Source organism: Zonotrichia leucophrys, chromosome 7 (genome assembly GCF_028769735.1).
Source record: "Zonotrichia leucophrys gambelii isolate GWCS_2022_RI chromosome 7, RI_Zleu_2.0, whole genome shotgun sequence".
Lineage (NCBI taxonomy): Eukaryota > Metazoa > Chordata > Aves > Passeriformes > Passerellidae > Zonotrichia > Zonotrichia leucophrys.
Genome location: NC_088177.1, coordinates 7,502,700 through 7,525,390, shown reverse-complemented (window position 1 = coordinate 7,525,390; position 22,691 = coordinate 7,502,700). Strand labels below are relative to the sequence as shown.

General features: G+C 43.4%; 1 protein-coding gene across 1 annotated transcript; it reads right to left on the bottom strand.

The window, feature by feature from the left end:
- Nucleotides 1-6,382: 6,382 nt before the first annotated feature.
- Nucleotides 6,383-22,553, bottom strand: LYPD1 (LY6/PLAUR domain containing 1). Its single transcript, XM_064719090.1, has 3 exons — nt 22,131-22,553; nt 21,060-21,197; nt 6,383-8,244 (listed from the first exon to the last, which is right to left on the bottom strand). The coding sequence occupies exons 1-3, from the start codon at nt 22,180-22,182 to the stop codon at nt 8,009-8,011; spliced, it is 426 nt and encodes a 141-aa protein (XP_064575160.1). The 5' UTR covers nt 22,183-22,553; the 3' UTR covers nt 6,383-8,008.
- Nucleotides 22,554-22,691: the final 138 nt, after the last annotated feature.

Here is a 22,691-nt window from a genome sequence, read left to right as displayed (position 1 = left end):
CTGTGAACACTCAGAGATTTTCCTGCCTGTGCTGGTGACAAAGATGTTGTGTCACTCTCTGCTTTGTCCCTGGTTCCCCTGCAGAACCAGCAGAGGCAGGGCAGGGGTTGACCTCAGTTTTGCTTTGCCTGTGGCACTGTGTATGTGGTCTGTAAGTGAGATGGCCCCACAGCAAAGGCAGTGAGTTGCTGATGAGGAAATCCCTGTTCTCTGAGGAGGCTGCACACAGCAGCCAGCCCAGATCCAGTGTCAGAGCCCATGGAGCCTGAGGGTCTCCCTGATGGTTAGAAAAACTAAATGGGAAATCCCTGGGAGATGGACACTAGCCACATCTCATTTTTTCTCCCTGCCTGAGTAGGGCTAGTTTCCTTATTGCCTTCTTCTCTTACAGAGAAGCATTTCTGAGAGGCAAATCTGTGCTTCTCAAAGTTGAGGATAAATAAAAGGACAATTTTTGAATAACTTGAGCTTATAGAAAATGCATGAGGCAATACATGTATTGACTTGTTTCAGTGAATATCAAAATTTATTGTCCCTTGAACTAAATATTGACATGGACAAAGCAGTATCAATATTTATCTCTCAGGTTAATATATTTTATATTCTCCTCAACATGCATCAATATGTGCTTATTATTACTATAATGTTTGTCCTTCAGCAGAAGAAACTTGCACGTGGTTGAGAGGGGCAAGGGAGAAGTTTGTATTATTAGTATTCTTTTCCTGTTTTTAATCTTTGTTAGAAGTTTATCCTGCCCATGGAGCACAGTGCAGCCCTCACTCAAGCAAAACCCTTACTGATGGCTGTGGCATTGTGCACTGAATACAGATTGGGAAATGGGAGATTAATGGCCATGAGTACCCTGGTAAGGGCAGTGAAACCTCCCCTTGTGTTTTATAGACCTGGTGGTGCTGCCTGCAAGTGACTCTGTGCCCAGGAGCTGCCTCAGCGCCCACAGTGATGGGGACACCGAGCAGGGACACGAGGGACAGGGCTGATCTGAGACCCAGCTGGGAATCTCTGCCCAGACAGGGGCACACAGCTGGATCTGACAGGGGCCCTGTGGCAGGTTTATCTCACAGCTGTGTGTGTCTGTGGGCCAGCTGGAGCTGGGTTTGTGGGCACTCTGGGGCCACAGAGAGCCCAGCAGCCTGCCTGGGCCTGCTGCAATTGTGTGTGGGCAAGAGGAGCGTGGCCATTTCTCTGTGCCTGGAGGATTATCCCTCAGATCTGTCCTGTTGCCTTTTTGCCCTTATTCTGGATCTTGGAGAGCAAGGCAGAACTTTCCTAGAGATGATGACAGGCTGTACAAGAAAGATGCACTCCTGACAGTATCACAAGACTAATTTAGGGTGTACAAAGGCCTTCTAGCACATGATTTGTGCTATACAGACCCTTTTATGTGGAGACACCAGCTCTGGCACAAACACTGTAATTTCCCCAGAAGCCCTGAAGAGACACTGCAGTTCCTCTGCGCATCTTGCTTTTAAACTTTCTGCCCTTAAACCCAAGCAAGACAATGGGGGAGGCAATGATGGGGCTGGGAGCAGAAGTGGAAGCTGTGTTCCTGTTTCCCAGCCTCCTGCACACCCTTCTGGTCAGAGATAGTGGGGCTCCAGTCACTTTTGGACAGGGTCTGACACCAGGGACTCACCAGGAGCTGGTAAAAGCTGCAGGCTGGGTCTGAAATTCTACCCAGCTGCATGAGGAGCAGAGAAACTGCTCCAGACTCTTCCCTGTCCAAGGAAGAACCAACAGGAGATCCTTGAGACTGGAGAGCATGGAAAACAGCCCCCTGCTGGAGGAGCTCCAGCCTGCCTCAGTTTCCCACCGAGGCAGAGCAGCCTGCAGTGCCCAGGGGCAGCTCCATCCCTCTGCCAGCTTTCCTGGCTGCATTTACAGGCCAAGCTTGCAGCAGTGACAGCAACAGCTGTTTGTAAGCTGACATTTCAATGGCAATTGTCAGGAGACAAAAAGCATATGGCAGCTGCCTCCTGACATGCAGGGAGCTGCAGCAGCAGAGTAGAGGCAGGGAGCAGCTGCAGATGCTGGGAGGCAGCATTGCATTGATCTGCAGTTGGGAAGGTCACCTCAGTGATTGAAGGCTGCATTTCATGCCTTGACTCTTCCTGGAAGCTAGGAAGACAATAAGCTAGTGCCTTATGACTTTATTTCTAACAAAAACCAAGATTTTTCTCATTGTTAAAATAATAAATGTAACACAAATACAAGCTAAAACCTCCTGAAAGTAGCATTATTAATTAGTACTTCTGTCGTTGCTTTTTCTCCCTTCTCCTGAGTTATCAGTGGCTGATATTGAGACCATTGAGACCCTGATTAGTGGGAAGGCATCTTTGCTATGTTTTCAAAGCCTGTAGCAGAACCCAGTAGGGACCAAGTGCTTTCCTTGTAATTAGCATTGCTTTATGATGGTAAACTTAATAATTAAAGATGGTCTTTCTTCCTCTGTTGGGACTTCTTGGCACTTCTGATGCACTGTTTGAAGACTTTGTGACTAAGCATTAGTGTCACGTTGTGCCTTTGAGTATAGACAGGCCAAGCACACAAAAGTGAAACCAACACTAAAAAAAGCTTTTCCTCTGAACCAATTGCATTCCTGCCTGCACTTGACTCACAGCTCAGTAACCATATGCTTATATTCCACTGGCAATTGCCATTTAAATGTCAGTTTACAAGCAGATGCTGGGAGCCCGCCTTTGTGTCATTAATCAGACCCCAGAGGGGCAAAGTTTGAGGTCTGGCTGTGCTTTGGGCTGGCTGGGATGGAGCAGCAGCAGAGCCTGGCAGACCTTGAGCCACCAGGATGGTCAGGGTGAAGTGCACAGGCAAAGGACTCTGTACATGAGGTCACCAACAGCCTCAGCTAAGGGGCTGTGGCAGCCAGAGGAAACCTGTTCTTGGCACTGTCTGGTGGCAATTATCATCTTGTTGACAATTTCAGGCTTTTGGGGATGGCTGGCAGCAGCCAGGATAGAGGCAAAGCACTGGGTTTTAAAAGGAGACAGATTTAAGTGCTTAGGTATAGAAAAAAAAAGGACAAAATTCTATTCAACAGAAGAACAAGGGGAAGTGTGGAGAAGGAAGCCCTCTCTTCCAGACATCTGCACATATTTAAAATCCTTCCCAATAAAGTTCATAATGAATTTAATTCAGTCCCCTATGGCCCAGAGGAATTTTCTGAGTAATAAAAAAGTATTGCTAAGGGATAGATGACTGCCAAACTCCTATTCTCTGCCAGCAATGAATATTTATACTACTGGCACTTAAATGCTAGGTTTATTTTATTACATAAATGATCCTTTGTCACATATTAAGAATTAATACTGTGAGATTGACTTTTGGGAAGTTAGAATAATGATTACCAAATTTAAAGTGTTGTTATATTTGTATGCTTTGTTTGTAAAGAGGCTTGGGCTGGGTTCTTTTCAGATTCAAACAGTAGTAGGATGTGGTAATTCCTATTTTGGAGTAAACTCTTTTGTGGCTTGTTTATGGTTTAACTTTATAATGTAGTTTTAGTGAAGGACCTTTTCGTGTCTTTTGTTTTGTTTGTTACCTTGAAATAACTAAATCAATGTTAAATGAATTCTAAGCTCCTGCTCTTATTTAAAGGTTGAGATGTTCTTACTTACAGAAGGTAACACAAGGGCTCCTGGCTTCTGCTGGCATTTTTCTAATGCCCTTCTGATGACTGAACTGGAATAATTCAAATGTGAGTTGGAAATTTCAAGCACCAGTGATGGAGGTTGCAAAACCACAGCATTACTTTGTTTATAAACATTGTTATTCCATGGAAGATAAAGCTTGGCTCTGTGTCACTTCCATGCAGTGGTCAGGAAAATGGGGTGGAAAAAGCAGAGCCACTGATCTTTCTCTCTTTAATGAGAAGGAGTGGAAGGCAAAGATGGACATGAGCTGAAATGTGAAGAATTATTCCCATCAGGCAGCAAGCTCACAGGAAAAATACATCAGTGCTGGTGCAAGATTCAGCGTGGTTTCCATTCCAGCTGGTTGAGGCTGTTTAAGCACCTCTGGCACAGCAGCACAGCACAAACTCCTGAGCCCAAATCCAGGCTCAGCCTGACAGCAGCAGTGCTGAGCTCAGAGGCTTCCCGAGTGTAGCCATGATATTTTCTGAAAATCCTTTCCTTAGAATTTTTCCTCCTGAGAAGCTGAGAGGCCTCAGGAACAAAATGTAAACAATGATTATATGCTGCTGTGGAGTGCAACAGGTGCATCTGTGATTGGTGTCATTTGGATGTTTGGAATTAATGGCCAATCACAGTCAGCGGGCTTGGACTCTCTGTCCGAGCCACAAACCTTTGTTATTCATTCTTCCTATTCTATTCTTAGCCAACCTTCTGTTGAAATCCTTTCTTCTATTCTTTTAGTATAGTTTTAATATAATGTATATCATAAAATATTAAATCAAGCCTTCTGAAACATGGAGTCAGATCCTCATCTCTTCCCTCATCCTGCGACCCCTGCGAACACGGTCACACCCAAGCTGCTCTTCTGCTGAGCTTCCCTTTACTCCACACTGCCATGTCAAGTGTGAAAGCTGGGAAAAATATTGTGAGTCTGTCAGCATGTTTATTTGCATGGTGCATCTCCTTTGAGTCAACAGACATCTTCTCAGAGTGTGAAAATGAACAATTAGTCATCCCTGGGAAACAACAGTTTTGCAGCCATCCCCTCCTGCCCCCCGAGAGACAAACCTGCCTGTGCTGCACAAGGGCACAAGCAGCTCATTTTTCACTGGCTGTACACACTACCAGACACTCACTTCTCCAGAACAAAAGGGGCTGAAGAATATAAGGAGGTATCTTAAGCAGTTGGCAGTTTGAATTAAAAAGAAAGGTCAATGCCAAAGAATTCAGATAGAAGCAAAAAAAAAATCAGACAGAGCAATGTAGTTGGGCTTTAAAAATGATTGCATGCATTGTTTGCTCATAGTTTTTCACAGCAGCACTCATAATTTAGGAAACTATTAATCAGCATGATGAAGTATCCTGTTTCTAACCAAGAACAAAAAAATAAAATAAAATTGTACAATACAGCTTATTTTCTTCCCACTTGAAAGAGATCTTCTGGTGAAATTTGATGAGAATTCCACAGATTTGGGCTTGTGAACTTTTGTGTTTAAGATGCACCAGACAAAAAGCCCCAGTGAAGCAATAAAATCCTTCCACTGCCTTTTTATAAGATTCATCACAAGTCACTGAAGGGGCCTTATTTTCTTTTGGCCCATGCCAGGACTGACAGCCTATAGTTGTTAAGCTGACAGCAAGAAAAGAGCACTGAAGGCCACGAACATTTGCAGGATTAATACAAAATTCAGATCACAGAGGCACAGCAGGCACTGAACAGTGAGGCAAGGTGGCAGGGGAAAAGCAGGGGCAGGGAGGGACTGTGGGACTGAGAGCAAAGGAACAGTGGCTGAGGAGACTTCTGGTAGGTAAAGAACTGAAAATGGCAAAGGTCTTGGTGATGGATTTACTGCTGGCCTGTCAACAACAGCTCTCCAGGGCTCTTAAGCCAGTACTGTTTAAGATCTGCTACTTCCCCATCCCAATCACTACCCCAGTAAGTGATTACAGAAGCAAGGGATCCAAAGGACAGCTTTTATTTGGTATCTTATTCAGGGAGATAATAAATTCGTTAAAGTAATTATCCCTTTTATGAAAAAAATTAATTTTTTTTTTAAAGGCATTTCATACCTTTTCTTTGCTTGGGGGTACTGGTGGCGAGAACTTGGACAGAGCCTGATGGAGCTCTGGCAGTTTCAAAGTTATGAAAAATCTTTCTTCTATTCCCTGCTACATTCACATCTTCCTGCTAGTGAAGTATCCTTTTCCTGGCTTCAAAACCCTGCTATTTCTGAGTGGCACTGCTACAGTGACCTGTCCAGTGGGGGAAATCTGACTCAGCCTAGAGAAGTAAGAATTAAACATCTTCTGTGCTGCTGTTGGGAGCAGGGTCAGGCACTGGATGAGGTTAACAAGGTGACACACAGGATGAGAGCTGCCCCACCAGGACACTCCCTGCCCAGGGGAGCAGCCAGGCTGCAGCTTCTGCTCCCTACAGAGCTGGTGTGAGGCACAGCTCCTGCACAGAGAGAGGCAAAGAGGGGACAGCAGACTGGAGGCTGCCCTGTGAGCCAGCACTGCTGGGGGAGCAGTAGCAGCAGGAGTGACTCTGTGTACCTGGGATGTCACAGGGTGGCAGATTTCCAGTGCTGGCACACAGAGAAACAGAGGATGCCATGAGGTGCCTTGCTCCTGCTCCATCACTGACACATTCCTGCAGGGCTGCTGCACTCTGCAGAACTCAATCCATTGAATTTTGAGACACCCAACACTTCAGCCACCCCTTTTTAATGCCATTAGTGATGCAGCAACATGTATTTATATTTACATATAAATACAAAATGGTCAGATACCACATTTTAAAGCGTAATTTACAATCTGAAACTGCTTACACTTTCATGACTAGGCTTGGGTTTTTCTCATTTACATTCATCATTTAATTCCACTGGAATTTGATTTTTAAGAAAGCCCAACATATCTTAATTACCATAAAAAGATCCATACACATTTTACTTAAAAATAGCTTCTGTAAGAGGAAATCTACCAAAAATAACACGAAATATATTATTATGCATACATTTTCTTTTTTGTAAAGTACAAACAAGAATCTGATCTCTTCTGGGTATTGCCTGATCTAATATGGCTATAGGTTCTATTTATTGTGTTTTTCAAAGTAAAGGGAAAGACAGAAGAAATGTAAGAGCAGAAACCAAACTAAAACCATATTCTTTCCAAAGACACAGATGATCAGAGAAAGAACACTCTGAAAACCAATAAATGACAACAGGTACAAAGAAACACCATCCAAGCACTATGCAGTGTTTTGTCTGAGCATGTGCCGCAATGACCTTGTAACAGTTATTAAAAACAACAAACAAAAAATGCTACTGGCAGAAAAAGCTGTCAAGCAAAACACTGAAAAATTGGTACCATTTCCTAACAAGTAAGTGCAGAACTGATGGCGTTTCATGTGTCTTCCCCCACATATGCAGACCTCTCTCTTGCTCTCTGTGCCCGCAGGACTGATCATCGCCACTCTGGCGGTTTGCTGGATGCCCAACCAGGTCCGGAGGATCATGGCAGCCGCCAAACCCAAGCAGGACTGGACCTACCCCTACTTCCGAGCCTACATGACCCTCCTTCCCATCGCCGACATCTTCTTCTACCTCAGCTCGGTGGTGAACCCGCTGCTGTACAACATCTCCTCGCAGCAGTTCCGCAGCGTGTTCCTGCAGGTGCTGTGCTGCCGCCTCACGCTGCAGCACGCCAACAGGGAGCGGTTCCTCAGGGCCAACCAGAGCTCTGCGGCGCGCAGCAGCCGCTCCCTGCGCCCGCTGCTCTTCGTGTCCTCCAGGCGTGGCTCTTCCGCTAAGGGCAACGCCAAAGTTTTCCTGAGCACCTTCCAGAAGGAGCCCACGCCTGGCTGCAGCCCACAGGAGACGGGTTCTGCACCCTCAGATCCCAGCCTGGAGCCCCTCGAGAGCGGCTCAGAACCTGCTCAGAACGGCCTCTGTGAACACCAAGTGTGACCTCATAAGGCAAAGTTACTGCTTAGCAATGAGCTTAAAAAGATGGAAATTGAAATGACCCAGGAAAGGGACAACATGGCAAAAGGAATAACGCGGATGGGTTTGTTTCCAGTTATGCAAAAGGAACAGGAGTTCTGTGTCCTGCTGGGATTTTTAAGTGCACACTGGAAATTCAATCTGCTAAATGAACTCATTAGCTGACAAAAATATCAGCCCCTCTTCTCCACACAACCACTGAACTTCCCTTGCTCTTGACAGGGATTTGGAAACAAACAGAAAATAATTGCAGCGTCTTTGAAGAAAGAAGGATGCGGAACAAATTGCATCAGGGAAAAGAAACCAAACCAAACAAACCAGCTTGCTTGAAGTTTAGCAGTACGAAAGCAACAGAGCCAATTTAAGGAGCAGAAGAGTGGTTATGATGTGTGCCCTGGGCACCGCAGCAGAGTTGCCCCTCTTCTTGGGGCGGGGTCCATTGCAGAGTGGGGTGTTGCAGCAGCTGATGCAGACGGAGTTGACCTTGCCAGGGGAGCAGAAGGACTGGTAGCCGGCAGAGGCGATCAGGCACGCGGCCGAGGAGGCGCAGGACTTGCGGTACATGATCCCTGTGACACACAACAAGGGTTACTCCGTTTGAGGGGAACACCTCACAGCGGGATTCCTGCCCTAAGGCAGCTGCCAAGCCAGCTCTCGGTGCCCCACGGGACAGACACCCCAGCAGTGACAGGACAAACAGCCCCGCACTGCCAAGCACCGCGATCGCTCCAACCAGGATTGCTCTGTACTTCAGTCCTGGTTGGAACCAAAACTATGACAGACTTAATTTGCATAATGTATATCAAATGGTGCATTTTATAGCTGGAATTCTTCATCTTTCAGAATAAACTGTTTGAATAGCTATAACTGAAATGCAATTAGTGAGAAAATTAGTTTTGTTTCTATTGCTGAACATGTCTGAGTTAAGGTGTCTAAGTAATTACAGCTTTCTATGCTCTTCATTTGTCTTTTGAGAAGTTTTTTTTTCCTTTTCTTGTTCCTTTGCCACACACAGACAGGTAACTAGGAGTAAAAGGAGGATGATTATAAGCAAAACTTTCATCCTCCTCCCTCCCCTTTTAAATTCTTTTTGAAGAAGAATTAGAAGTACTTTTCCAGGTAATCTCAGTTCTTGCATATCTTTGAAGTTTAATACCCTCAATAACAAAAATTTCCATTTCTATAGAAGCGTCTTTCTTGAGTTGAAAGTCTTCCCTTTTTGAATGTAATTTTAATTAATAAGTTAATTTATAATTTCTCAGATTGTTTTTAACTGAAAAAAGTACATTCTGATGCATATATTTTAGCTGGTATTTTAACGTGGTTTATAAAGGCTGTAAAATACACAATTGTATTTTCTTCTATCACAGTAGAAAACTATTATGGCAGTTCCGCACCTCATTACTCCAAAATTTTCCTGCAAGTGTTACAGTAGAAATTTTGTCTTAGAAAAACATAGACATAATAGAAATAGATAATGGAGGCTTGCCTGCTGGAAGTTACAAAAAGTAGTAGGGATATTCCTAAGGATGATAAAATCACTATTTTTTTTGAATATGGGATTTTCAAAAAGTTTTTAGTTTTTTCCACCTGAAAAGCAAGGGGACAGGATTCCCTTGGAGAATGGTGCCTTTGCATCCAGTGGCATGGTCCCAAAACATCTTTAAATGCACAGTGATGACTTTTTTTGGAGGGAGTGAGGAGGGAATATAACCCTGGTGCTGGATGTACAGTGCCTGCAGATATTTGTTCAGTCCCCAGAGACTCAATAACCACTACAGCACCTCCATGGTCCAGGAGAAACCTCTGTAATTTGGCATCAGCCACTGCACCTCTGAGTGCTGGGAGTAGCAGCAGAACACCCTTTCTTTGGGCTGTGCTCAGAAAGAAGGATTTCCTGTCTTCAGAGACTTTTAATTAAAGCAATTCTTTTATACTGTCACAACACTGTTGCCATCCCAACAATGCTGGGGTTTCCTGGTTTTGTGTCTCCCTCTGCAAATCTCAACTTTGAAATGTGTTTTTAGGCTATCTATCTCGTTGAACTTATGAAGAGAAGCCCTCAAGTGAGTGTTAAATCTTCCTCTATCTCCCGTGAGCTTCAATCAATCAACACAGCAGGTAGAGCCTTTTCTCAAGAAGGAAGAGGAGCTGTGGGCTGTTCTCCCTGTAACAGCAAAGGCACTCAGATCAAGCAATACAATCTTTATTACTACACTTTGCAAAAAGAAGGGAGTTCTGTCTCTGCTGACAAACCACTGCTGTCAAGGAGCCTCACTGGTGCTGCCACTGATCGGCTTTACAATACCAAAATCTCAGCTGATGTTCTCCAAAAAGACCTGGTGCTTTGGCCATGTTCCTCCGGCAGTTTTCCCAGAGCAGAGACAGATATGACCCTTCCCATGGCTACAATCAGTGTTTTTTCCTTCCCCTTCTCTCTTGAGAAAGGACTCCTGTATTCAATTAAACCATGCACAATGACCTGATCCTGCATCTCCCCATCACAGATTATTTCCCTGAGCAACAAACACCCACCAAACTCAGCCATTCCTCAGTCTTCCATATGAACAGCAGTGAATTTGACTTTCCCCTCAAAGACCAAGCCTCTAAAAAGCTTTTGACCCTGGCATATTTCCTATTCCCATAATTTTATAGATCACTCTCTTCCTGCTGTTTGCTTTTCACAGTTTCTTGCAAAGCTCTGTTCACAACTTGAACTAGTGATTTATTAGTTTGGATAATTTATAGTGTGAAAATATCACACTTTGCACTTCTCCCATAGATTAGGAGACTGGAATTGTTCACTGCTGTGAACAATTAGATGATGCCCTCTGAGGCATGGTTTTCATCAGACAACTCTAGGAAACCTCTCCTGCAAAAAAATCAAAGTCCTGCAGCTTAACTCCATGTGTTTACAACAGATCTGTTCTCCAGAACCAATCCCATAGAACAATCCTGAGCTCCCTGTAAAGTCAAAACACAGTATTCCTGCACAGACTGAAATTTTACTACTCAAAATCTCATGAACAGATGGACCATGTTCACACCTAAATAGGGAGAATAATCTGACTAGCAGCAAAATCCCCTTGTAACACTTCTCCAGTGGCTTTTCAGTAAATGCCTTACAATAGGAAATTTCACACCCAAATGATTGTTTATTCCCATTCCTTGTTCTGGTAATCTCAATTTTAGAAAGATTTTTTTACTTAAAAAAAAACAGCATTTCCATCAGGTTTTTAACAGCTAACATGCCCTTCACATCCAAGATTTTTTCCTTTGAGTACTGATAGAGTCTCTTGATGTCACAAACCAGCTGCTCTCACACTAAGTGCTTTTTACAAAGCATCAGGTATGAAGCAAGTTTGCTCAGCATGGAAAGGCTGTGCTCTCTCTCTCTCTCTCTGGTTCTGCAGTATCTTGACAGGAAGACACAATGCAAACAGGCACAGAAGCTGGTGGAAAAAGAGGAAATGTTAGCACTGCAGGTGTGACATTTTAAAAACACTTGTGCTGTGACTTCACTTACTCCTGAACCTTCGTCCTCTCCTAATTCTGGTAGGAAATACACAAGTACAACTGACTTTTATGATCTGATGGCAGGGACCCCATCTCATCAGTCCAGCAAACAGGTAAATGGGCCCCAGTAACTTCAGCTCACCCCCTTTTAGCCAGGACAGCATCCTCCTCTCTATCTCTGAGTTACACCCTGAGATCTCTCCTCAACCCTTGCAGCATTGCTGAGCCAGTTCCAAACGATCCCCAAGATCTCCCTGAATCATTTGCTACCAGCAGGCTGAACTGCAGACAGATCTTCAAAGTGGTTATCTGCCTCTCAAGACTCATAGCACAGACATAACTGCTAATTACTGGGTATTCTTGCCTGAGCAATCAGCCCGATGCATTCATTAACATATCACCCAGAAAAATAATTGCAAACCTTTCTGGAAGCTTTTCTTTTACCTCAGATTGTTCTGAGTCACTGGCTAAGCAAGGAGATTCACTTTTTACACGCTGCTTTTACTGGGATGGGGTCATTCCCAGCTACCCACCCCCAACAATTGACACCAGTGATCAATTAGCATATTTACAGCTACCCAATTAGTGTATTTATTGCCCAATTATTTTATGTATGTAATTTGTACTTTTTCACGGATTCAGCAGACCCCCAACAACAGTTTAGGTATTACAAGGATGTTTTACTGTGAAGGACCTACTAGTGACCAACAGATTTTCCATTATTTTGGTTTCAAGGTTTGTGGGATGCAAGTCAAAAAATTTCAAGAAAAGAAGGGATTGCACAGAGCTAGAACAGCTGTGTGATAATGTGCTTATATCCCACACCCTCTCCTATCACATATACCTACAACAGCCATGTTTGTTTTCAGGGTTTTTTTTAAGCAAATTTTGGCTTATATTTGGCATTGAAAATTTATTTCTAGACTAAACAACTTGGCCATGGTTACACCTCTCTCTGCTCCACAAATCATCACATATTTAGACAGTGTCAAGGCCCAAACTAATATTTCTGCCTTATTCCTTGCAATGAAGCGATGGGTGTAAATCTTAAGGCTTTTCTATAGTTCCAGCTTGCAATATTTATTTTCTTAGCTGGATCCAGTCTAGTCCTGTGCATCTGTACCCTGGCACTATTTTGTCCACACACAAGTGCATTCTGTCTTGATTTTAACAAAGAATTCAAGCAACAATTTATTCCAATCCAAAAGTGAGTGTTCTTTCCTCTACCCTGCCTGCACAGCCCAATGCATTTCTCCTGAATAACAGCTTAACTTGTTTCTAGGACAACCAAAAAAGGTGACATCACACCTACTTCTTACACTCTGTTTCTGCAGCAGACACCAGAAGATCCAAGGTTTTTCTCTCACTGATTGAAAAGAACCTTATTAGACACCTCTGAGTCTTCTGTTGTAGGAGGTGCAGACAAAAAGATGCTGTGTCAGCATGACTCTCCACCTTTCAAGAGCCAAGCAGAATCCAAGCAGTGTGCAACTCCAGCTTGCACCTGTACTCTCAGGAGTGTCCTTGAGCAAAATGCACAGAGTCAAAACAGCCAACCAGGCCATCACCTCTGAGATCAGTGAGCTAATTTCCAAAAATGTCACCTTCCCACTCCTATGGTGATCCAGCTACTCTGGAACTGCTTTCTGCAAAGGCACAACTCAGCAGGAAATCACAACCCTGCCCTTCACCCCAGGACCTGATGGCCACAAACTCTCCTCTCTAAGCTTGCCTCAGTCAAGTGGATAGTGTCACCTTGCCCAACACTGAGCTTTCCAAGCCAGATGTCCTCTGATTTTGTGGGCTGTCACTCCACTTTTTTAAAGAATGCTTTTTCTACACCATTTAATATGTATATTTTTAATTTTATGTTATATATTTTCTATTCTACATGCATATAACAAATTTCACAGGCACAGGTGTGAAAATCAGCCTTGTGCAGCTCACTCCACAAACAGCGCTTCAGCAAAATCCCCTGCACGTGCTCTGGGCAAAGCTGCCTCATAAATCTTCTGGAGCTTAGAAAGAAGTCTGTGTCCAACTAGGGCCCAGCACTGAGGCATCCTTGAGCCTTTTCAAGGCTGCACCAGATGCTGAAAGCAAAAAAAGAGCAGTTGAAAAGTTTTGTATCTTAAAGTGAGTAGCTGAGAAAGCCAGCAGGTAGTCAAGGCAAGCTTGAGGCGTACATTTACAGTTTTGACAGAACCTCCACTCAACTCTTTTAGATGGGGTGTTTAAATCTTGCCCATCTCTTCTAAGCAAAAGCTGGGAAATTGCCAACAGTGGATGATTCACAGAGTAGCACACAGAACTCAGGAGGAGCCCCCCCAGTCTTGTCCCAGCTCTTGCATTAGCACGAATCGCACAGGATCTGTTTAGGGGCTCTCTCACTGCTGTTACTCATAGAGAAAAGTTGATGACTGTGCTTATGTACTAAAACTCCTTTCTTTGAATATCCTGCATAGTCCCAGCTGTCTTACTTCACCAAAACTTTCAATTTTCTGCTCTTGGTCAATCTGCAAGTTTTCCCTCTCATTGTGTATAAACTTGATGTGTGGTCTGCCTAGCCACGCTTGCTTTGTGATTTCATTCATATATTTCATTCTGTATTTTTTTCCTTAAACTTTCACTAGCTTACCCTGCACTCAAGCAAAATTCAGCACCCAGCAGGACTTACAAAAGCTCTTTTCTGATGTCTGCCAGGAAATAAAATGAGAATTTATCCTAGTGCAAGATAACATGTAAACAGGTGAACATCACCTTCTATGGAACATAAAATATAAATGTGATTATTTCTGCATTTTACTGTATCAGTAATGCTACAAAAATTGGATTCAGACTATACACAAATAGGTTTGTAAATTATGTTTTTTAAGTTCTGTCTTAGGTTTTATGACCATCTCTTTATGGCTTCATTGGTTTTGCTATGATGATAATCAGTTCCTCAGCTAGTACCTGTTCACACAGTGACAGACTCCAGGAGTCCTACTGTGATTTGCTGTTTTCTATAGAAAGTGATTATAAATATTTTTATCTAATAAGGTCCTAAATATCATAGAAGTGACTGAATATTGAAGAGCAATCAATCATTCTTTTGATGTTGTGCTTCCCCAAACAATTGCAGTTTTACTCAGATCATGTTTTTATTTGTTTAAAGTACGAATTAAGCTTCCACAACACACAGCCTTTCAGCTATAGCTGTAAATTCATTTTTACAAAAAATCCTCCCAAAAACTCCAAACCCCAATTTGAGCAAGTGTAAAATATGATAATATCCAACTCCTCTAAGTTTCACTTCACAAGGATAAGAAGAATTATTGTGAACTCCAGAGAGGAAAGTTGACGAGACAAGTGGTTTAAATAATTTGCACCTTGCTAGAATTGTATCACAAGAATTTCTAATTACCTTGTAAACAGCTACTTAAATACTGTGAGATACCATGGTCGATGTTTTCCAGACCAAAAAACCCCCAGGGCACTAAAAGTATGTGACTTGAAATCTACTGCAAAGCTATGCACACACTTCCTGATTTTTAATCTTGTGTTTTAGGACTGCATCTATTTCATCCTAGTCCTCCCTTTGATGCATTCTGTAGACAAGATAAAAGCACATTCATGCCTTTAGGTTCTTAGGGAGTATACAAATTCTATTAAAAATAAAACAAACCCAGCCCACTCTGCCCTACCTGCAAAATGAAAATAAACCACCTGGTTTATTTTCACCTGGTTCAGCATATTGTTATCATGATTTTGTATGAAAACCTAATATCATCTCAAATCCTCCATACATTTGGCACTTTTAAAAAGTTGCACATTTTTTCAGAAACTAACAGGAAGCTTTTGACAATGAAAGTCTGGCCTCATCACTTTCCTTCTGACCCTGACACGACACCTTGCAGAAATAAAGTCAGCTCAGAAGAAAACTGGACAATTGTGAACTGACAGAGGACAAGGGTTTAGATTACCCTGATATCTTTTTCTAAGCTGTGCCTTCTAATTCTGGTGCTTGAAATGTGACTCAAAATGGTGTTGTTAACAACACAAAAAAAAAAATCACAAAAAAGTCTTTGCCACTGCTTGCAAAGCTGAAGCATGGCATTAAAACTCTTAAAAATGCATAGGCTGGGAAAGTGAAGTACAACTGCTAATGGTGGTGTTATCAAATATTTTTTGAAGCCACAGGAGGCTACAAATGAGAGATCAAAGCTCAGCTTTCACCTGCATATCTAATAATTCTTTGGTTTCCTACTGTTCTGCTTCATTTCCCTGCTCACCAGCGTGGATGTACAGTCAAGCAGCACAACACACAATCTGCCCAGCAAAGCTTTGGCTCACAGCCTCCCATCCGCTCCTCCTAACTGATACAAAGGAATCAAGATCTAAATGTCCTTTGCCATCAATACCTAAATATACTTCATCCTGCAGAGAAAGAGGTGAACTTGGACTCAATTTTCAGAATTCTGTATGAGGATTTTTCTTGCCACCCCTCACATTCTGAGCTGAAGGGAAGCCACAAGCCTTTCACCTTTACAAATGTTGAAATGCTACATCCTTGCAAAACGTCACAGAAATAATTTCACATGTGAATAGTCTTGCTGCATCCCTAATTAATGTCCTTACCAATTTCAGTGGGATGGCTCAGATGCTGGCACTTGCATGCCAGAACTTTGGAAATTCATTCTGCTCTTAAATCTTTAGCTATTTTTATAGTCAGAGTTTTACAGCCTATTCAACTTAACAGTAGGATTTTCCTGGGTTTTATATGGCTTTTACCAGTTTCAAAGACTTACTGGTAAGTTGGCAAAATCCAGTTTTGTCAAGTTTCTCAAAAAAAAAAAAATCACTACAAAGGAAAAATGGAAATGAAAACTGTTTGGATTAATTAAAGCTTCTTGCCAATGTTTTGATAAGGTCACTGGGAGCTAAGAGGAGTGGCAGGGTCAGGCTCCAAAAGGGATTGGAAACACAAACTCATTTGTGTGTGAAATGCAATAGGAAACTCTCAGGGGAGGTTTAAGAGACACCAGGCTGTGGGCACTGTATCATCACGAAATTCATTTGTATATCTTTCATACGAGCCTGGGAAATAAAATAACATAAAAAGCTATTGTCCACATCCTGTGAAAGATGGAACTCACTGGACCAGATACCCTATCTTCCTTAAAATAATGCAGCCTTCATCACTCTGCACTTGGATCTTTGTCATGACTTTTAAGTCATAAACTGCTTGAACTGTTAACTCCACTGCTGCTTTTCTTTATGGAAAGGCAGTCAGAACAGCAGCTGCTGAACACTCACATAATTCCTCCTTAGCTGACACAATCAAGTCAGCGCATTCCATAAGTGGCTGGAAGTTTTCTGAGAAACCCAAAGATTGGAAAAAATTTACAAGTGAGGAAATGGCTTTGAAATTTAAGAAAAAGTGTTTCTGAATGGAAATGTATCCACAGATCCAAGTGTTCAGCATACAGTGCAAATTAACAATGTCCACTGCAAGTCTTTTATTCAGTATCAAAAGTGAACTTTGTTTCCAATATTGACATTATGTCTTCATTTTGCTGGCACTTGGCAGCACAACATGTGATGTTACAAGTACCAACTGTCCCATGCAAAACTTTTATTTATCTTTTAAAATTGTCAGTAAAGATTTATTATATTGTGCTTTGCTTTGATTAAAAAACAAAAAAAGCCCCCCAGACACAACAAATTCTGTTGAGTTATGTTGATATCCTTTGACCAAAAATGTGTAGAGGAAAATCAAAAAAGAAAAAAAATTCCACCACCAATTTAGATGTTTCTTACTGTTTCTAAATGGATACTGGGGATGCAACAACTTCTATAAAGCTTTAATGCCTACAATAATTCTGGCAACATTAAACTTTGTTTGCTGATTTAATTACTTTGTCAATAAAAGTACACCAGAGCATAATTTCCCCTTGATATAAATCCTTGATAATTTCCCCTTGATATGCAATTAATATTAGTACTAATGGATTCTATACATGAACACAGAAAAAAGTATGTGGTTCTGTAGTCCTTGGACACATGAACAACTCAATCATGGCAAAACCAAGTAATAATCACAGGTAAACAATTTGCTACAGCCCAACTCATCACACAACACAGCCACTGATAAAACAAAATATGGGAAAACCAGTACTGGAAAGAGTTCAGAGAAATAGATAAGTTCTAATTCAACACTGAGATGCTGATCTTGCTCTTGGTGCTTCCATGCACTACTTTTAAGCACACTCACACCAATTTCTTTAACTACACTGCAGAATTATATACCAATTAAATACATTAAAATGGACCATAGTAAACCAAACAAATAAGCCAAATTTCTTATTGCAGATTATTACAATAATCTGATTGTTTCCCATTTGCTTGCAAAAGGAAAAATCCTTGATATTTTCAAGTTTTGGCATTGCTACAGTGAATAATTTTTTTCCTTGCAAAAGTTGGTAAAAGTATATTCACAATTAGCTCAGAACAGAAGGTGTATTGTTCAAAACATGCACGTGGGCAGGTTTGCTTGCAGAGGAGTTCCAAGAAATTGAGACTGGCTACCTCTCTGGGCTGGCTGCCTCATCCTCCTCCTTTATCCCTCACTGATGTACTCACATGGCAAGTTTCATTTTGCCTTAAGTAGGTTTTAGATCAGCCTTTATGCTCAGATAACTCTTCCCCTCAGTAAAAGGCAAGACTATCATTACCAGCATGTTTTCTGTGATATATAATATATATAAAAGCATATACACACTATATACTCATCTATCTATCACCAAGATGTTTCACTTGAACCCAATATACTGTGGGATTTCTTTGTTGCTGCATATATTCTAAAAATGAAGGAGCACTGACATGTCCAATTTAAAAGTCCATGGAGTGGAAAGAGAGAGGCAAGTGGGAGCAGGGAATCCACCACAGGTATTGCCACAAGGTATCTGCAAGTGGAATTATGGTAAGAATTTGATCCTTTGTCAAACACTCAATTTACACAGTTTTCAAACACCTGCTTATCCAGTTGAAGAATGCACTAGAAACTTATCCTTTACATTCATTTCTGTGGGATAAAAAACTGAAAAATTTTGTGGTACAGTCTTGAGTGCCACTTTCCATTCTCATCACTCCTCCCTCTAAAAGAAGGCTTTTTCTTTCTTTCTTTTTTTTTGAGATTTAATTAACAAGTTAATTAGCAAGATTCTTTATCACAGGGAAAATACTGTCTTGTTCTGTATCTCCCACTGGAACAGAATTCTAACAGTCATTAAACTTTTTCTGGCAACATTTTAAACTACAACTCAGCCTTAAGAGAGAAAAATATTTTGCTATTTGCTCCTCAATTCTCAGCTGTCCAAAGGAGCAAATATCTACCTGGTACAACAAAGAGCTGAGATCAGATGCCTGATGATCTAATTCAAAACAGAAGTTACTGGCACCTGCTCTCTTAGCTGCTCACATCAGAGCCACTTCTTGAGCTCTGGGTTAGGAACAAGCCTGAGCTGCTGCTATTTCTCACCTGGAGCTGAGACAAATCCTGAGAGAGCCCAGTGGGATCTGAAGCACTGGATTTAGAGCAGCTGAGGAGGAGTTAGGTGTGAACAGGCACGAGGAGCTTTGTGCAAGGTGAATGGGAAGAGCAGCCCAGGGCTCCCATTTGGCCTCCAGGACAGGGAGTTTAACCCAGTAATGCAGCTGAGGCACAGAGCTGCCGTGGCAGCATCTCAGTGTCGAGTTATAACTTTATCTTTATCCTGAACACAGCAAACACTCATGGAAGGGTCCCTGGGCACAGGTGGGGCTGCACTGCAGGCAATGGAATTCTGCACAGCACAGAGCCTGATGGAGCAGCCCTGACAGCAAAACCCCCAAACTGGTGCCTCCTGCAGGGGAAGGTGCAGAGGGATGGGCACCCACTCCCACCCTGAGCTTCATCTCAGAACACTGCACCTGACTTTTAAATAAAGTTTGAGATAACTTGCTGCACTTTGCTCGTTCACACAGCTACTTTTATTAATGACAAAAACGGGTTAACCTACAAAAATTGCACTCCTTTGTATTTATTGAGGAGGAAAGAACTCTAATTAGGAGATTGTGCTGTCAAATGAATGCAACTTTGCATCTTTCATTTTCTGGGTTAAAAGCTCTAACTCGAGTCTATTATAAATTAAAATCAATACTTGAAACATTTCAGCTTTTAGTAATAAGCAACAACCAAAAGAATCAGGTTATGAAATATACTAGTAGAAGTAAAATGAATTATTAAATAAAACTTGGGAGAGGAAGGCATTTATATTGCACACATTTAAATATCAATTAGGAATAAAACCAATAAAGGATGATGAACTGAATCATCTCTATTTTACAACCAACCCTCTCTAAAATTGACTGAGGGTAACAGAAACTAAGCTTGCAATGTAAATTTCATTCAATTTGAAATAGGTAAAAATTTAACTTATTAACTGGCAGAAATTTACAATCTCTGAACTTAAAATTAACAAGAAATGCATTTATAGAAGTAAATGTAATAAAACAGTGGCACCTGCTATGCAGAGCATGTTAGTAACCTCCTAAAGGAAAAAAATTCCAGGGATCTACTAAGAAAAAACCATAAAATTGTACAGAAAAAAAAAACCACCAAGGAGTTTAAGAGCTGCTTATTTACTGTATTGCAATTTCCTCACAGGAGTAATGGCAAGTTATGCATCCATGAAAAGAGTTCAAATCTGACTTTTCTGTCTGTATCTGCTACCACATCTAGAGCCCTCCAAGTCAAAACATCCTGTCTGACCTCATGGAAGTGCCACAGAAGCTGTGGTGTGGAGATAGCAAAGCCTTCAAGCAGTCATTTAGAGAGACTCAAGATGCTAAGGGTACCTTGCAAGCTGTTACTGTCTCACACCCTCACCCCACTTTGAAATAAAATACTCCAGTAAAAGAATAACTTAAGACAGATTAATCTTCCTTTAAACAGCTTAAAACCAGATTTTTTCCCTACATTGGACGGGTTGTAAGTGTTTCACAGCAGTAGTCACTGTGGATGGTGCTACCCAGGATGAAATGTGTCAGCAGTTCAGCTACTTTTGACGTGTAACACCAATTATTATTTATCCTGATTACACAGTGGCCTGAGATGAGCAGCACAGGTGGGGCAGCTGGCTGAGGAGGAAGAGGAGTTTGCTCAGCCCAGCCATTTATAAAACAGCTCAAGAGACAACAGAGGCAAGGTGCAGAATCACAGGTGATTCCCTCTTGGACACATTGCTGTCCTAATATATCAACTTCAATATTAATTGCAGTAAGGGGAAAAAAAATTAAAAATTGCTATGAAAAATCAATTTGTGCCCTTCTCTTCCCCCCTAACACCCCCCCCCCCTTTTTTACAAAACCCTTTTTCCCTTTTGCTTGATGGTTTCTCTAATGGATGAAAGCAAAGATCACCACACTTTCCATCCCTTAAGATGAATCTTCAGAGTATATAAATTGCTTGAGTAAATAAAAGAAAGGAGGGAATTACTAATTTAATGCTCTTCTATCTCTTGGGGGAAAAGCCCATGTAATTAACTGTAATGAGATTAAACTAACTTGTTGTTATTAATTTCCCAGTGCTGGGGAACTATATCAGAGACCCATAAGGCTGTGTCTTAACCAGCTTTATCAACATTTGGCTTGCATCCTTCAGTTTTAAAGGAAAATGCCTAACTTCATTGAGTTGCAATGCCACTCGGAAGTGTAAGACACTGAATTCAGTCCCTTCAGGTGGGGACTCGAGATTCATATGAAGCTGAGCACCATGAATGGGTGGAGCCAAAAGCAACAAATTTGCTAAACCAGATAAACAGAGGAATAATTATCAAATTCTTACCAAAACTTTTTTCCATTACTTCTTTCTGACACATATCTTGAACATTCACCGTACAGTTCACGATGAACTCTGGGGAGGAGCAGTCATTATTTAGCTGGAACTCCTCGCACTGGTAACACTGTATTTGCAAACCCGAACCTGGAACAGACAGAGATTTGTTCAGAACCAGAGAATGCTTTCTTTTGGAAAGGACCTTATAGATCATCTCATTCCGAGCCCGTGCCATGGGCAGGGACACCACCTGCTCAACCGGGTGCTCCATCTAACCTGCCCTTAAATAACAGCAATAGTATTAAAAAAACAAACCAAAACAAAGACCAAACAACCAACACGTGCTAGAAATCTTCCTTCTCTTTCCCCCTTCGCATTTAGCTGTTCCTGGCTATTCAACAGCTCAGTCCAAGTACCCCTTTGACAAATATAAAGTAAAAGAAGCGCTGCCGGCTCTGCTGATGCTCCTCTCCGCGGGGCGGCCGCTCCGGCGCTGGAGACGCCGCCGCCAGGAGGCGACGGGCACCGGTACCGACACCGGCATCGACACCGGCACCGGCGCAGCCCCGCAGCCGCTGCCCATCCATCGCCCGCCGCTCGGCACCCGCGCCCCGCAGAGCGAAACCCGGCTCACAGACACGCTTCGGCTCTTATCTGCGCCGACGGATTTACTTAGCTACTAATTAATTACAAATGATTTAATTACTATTTTGCCATGCACAATTAAAGCGGCGGAGCATCCCTCGCCAGCCGCCTTTATCATGCAAACGAGGCGCTCCCGCGGTTCGCCAGCAGCCGCTCCGCCGGCACATCCCGCATCCCTCGTCCCGCGGCGGGGAGACCTCGGCACGAGCCCCCCGACCTCCGCTGGGAGCCCCGCTGGCACCGATCCCCGGTCCGGCATCCGCGGGCGGCATCCGCCGAGAGGCACCGGGGCTGCGCTGGGGACACCGGTGGGAGCTCTGCGAGCCGCGGGCAGGACGGGGGCTCCGCCGCTCCGTTGGTTTTAGCGCCCCGTAGCAGCTCCGTCGAGGGGCTACGATGGGACGGAGGTTTCCAGCGCCGTCGCGGAGCCCTTACCTGGCGCCAGGCACAATCCCCAGAAAGTTGCAGCGAGGAGGAAGAGCCGCATCCTCCCGGAGCCGCGGCCGCCGGGCTGGCGTGCAGTCGCGAAGGGGCATCAGAAGCCGGGGTGCAGCGGAGACGCCGCGCTCTTGTGCCGCTTCCCCGCCGCCTCCGCTGCGGAGCGGCGCCCCGGGAGCGGCGGCGGAGCCCGCCCTGCCCAGCGCCGCTCTCCAGCCTCGCCGGAGTTGAGCGCTGAGACTGGAGAAACTGTAGGAGAAGCGAGGGCTGGGGGGCGGCTCCCCCCTCCCTCCCTCCTTCCCCCAGCACCATGTGATGCCGGCGGAGCGGGGCGGGGATCCCCGCACCTCAACGGGAGCGCCTCGGGCACGGCGAACTTCAGCCACGGAGGAGAGGGGAAGGGAGGGGAGAGAGCCCCGCACCGCCCGCTCCGGCTTCGGCTCCGGCTCCAGCTCGCACGGCGCTGCCGCGACCCTCTGCCCGCCGGGGCTGCTCATCGCATCACAGCACAGCACATCCCATCCCATCCCCGCCCTGCTCCTCGGGCACAGAGCCCGC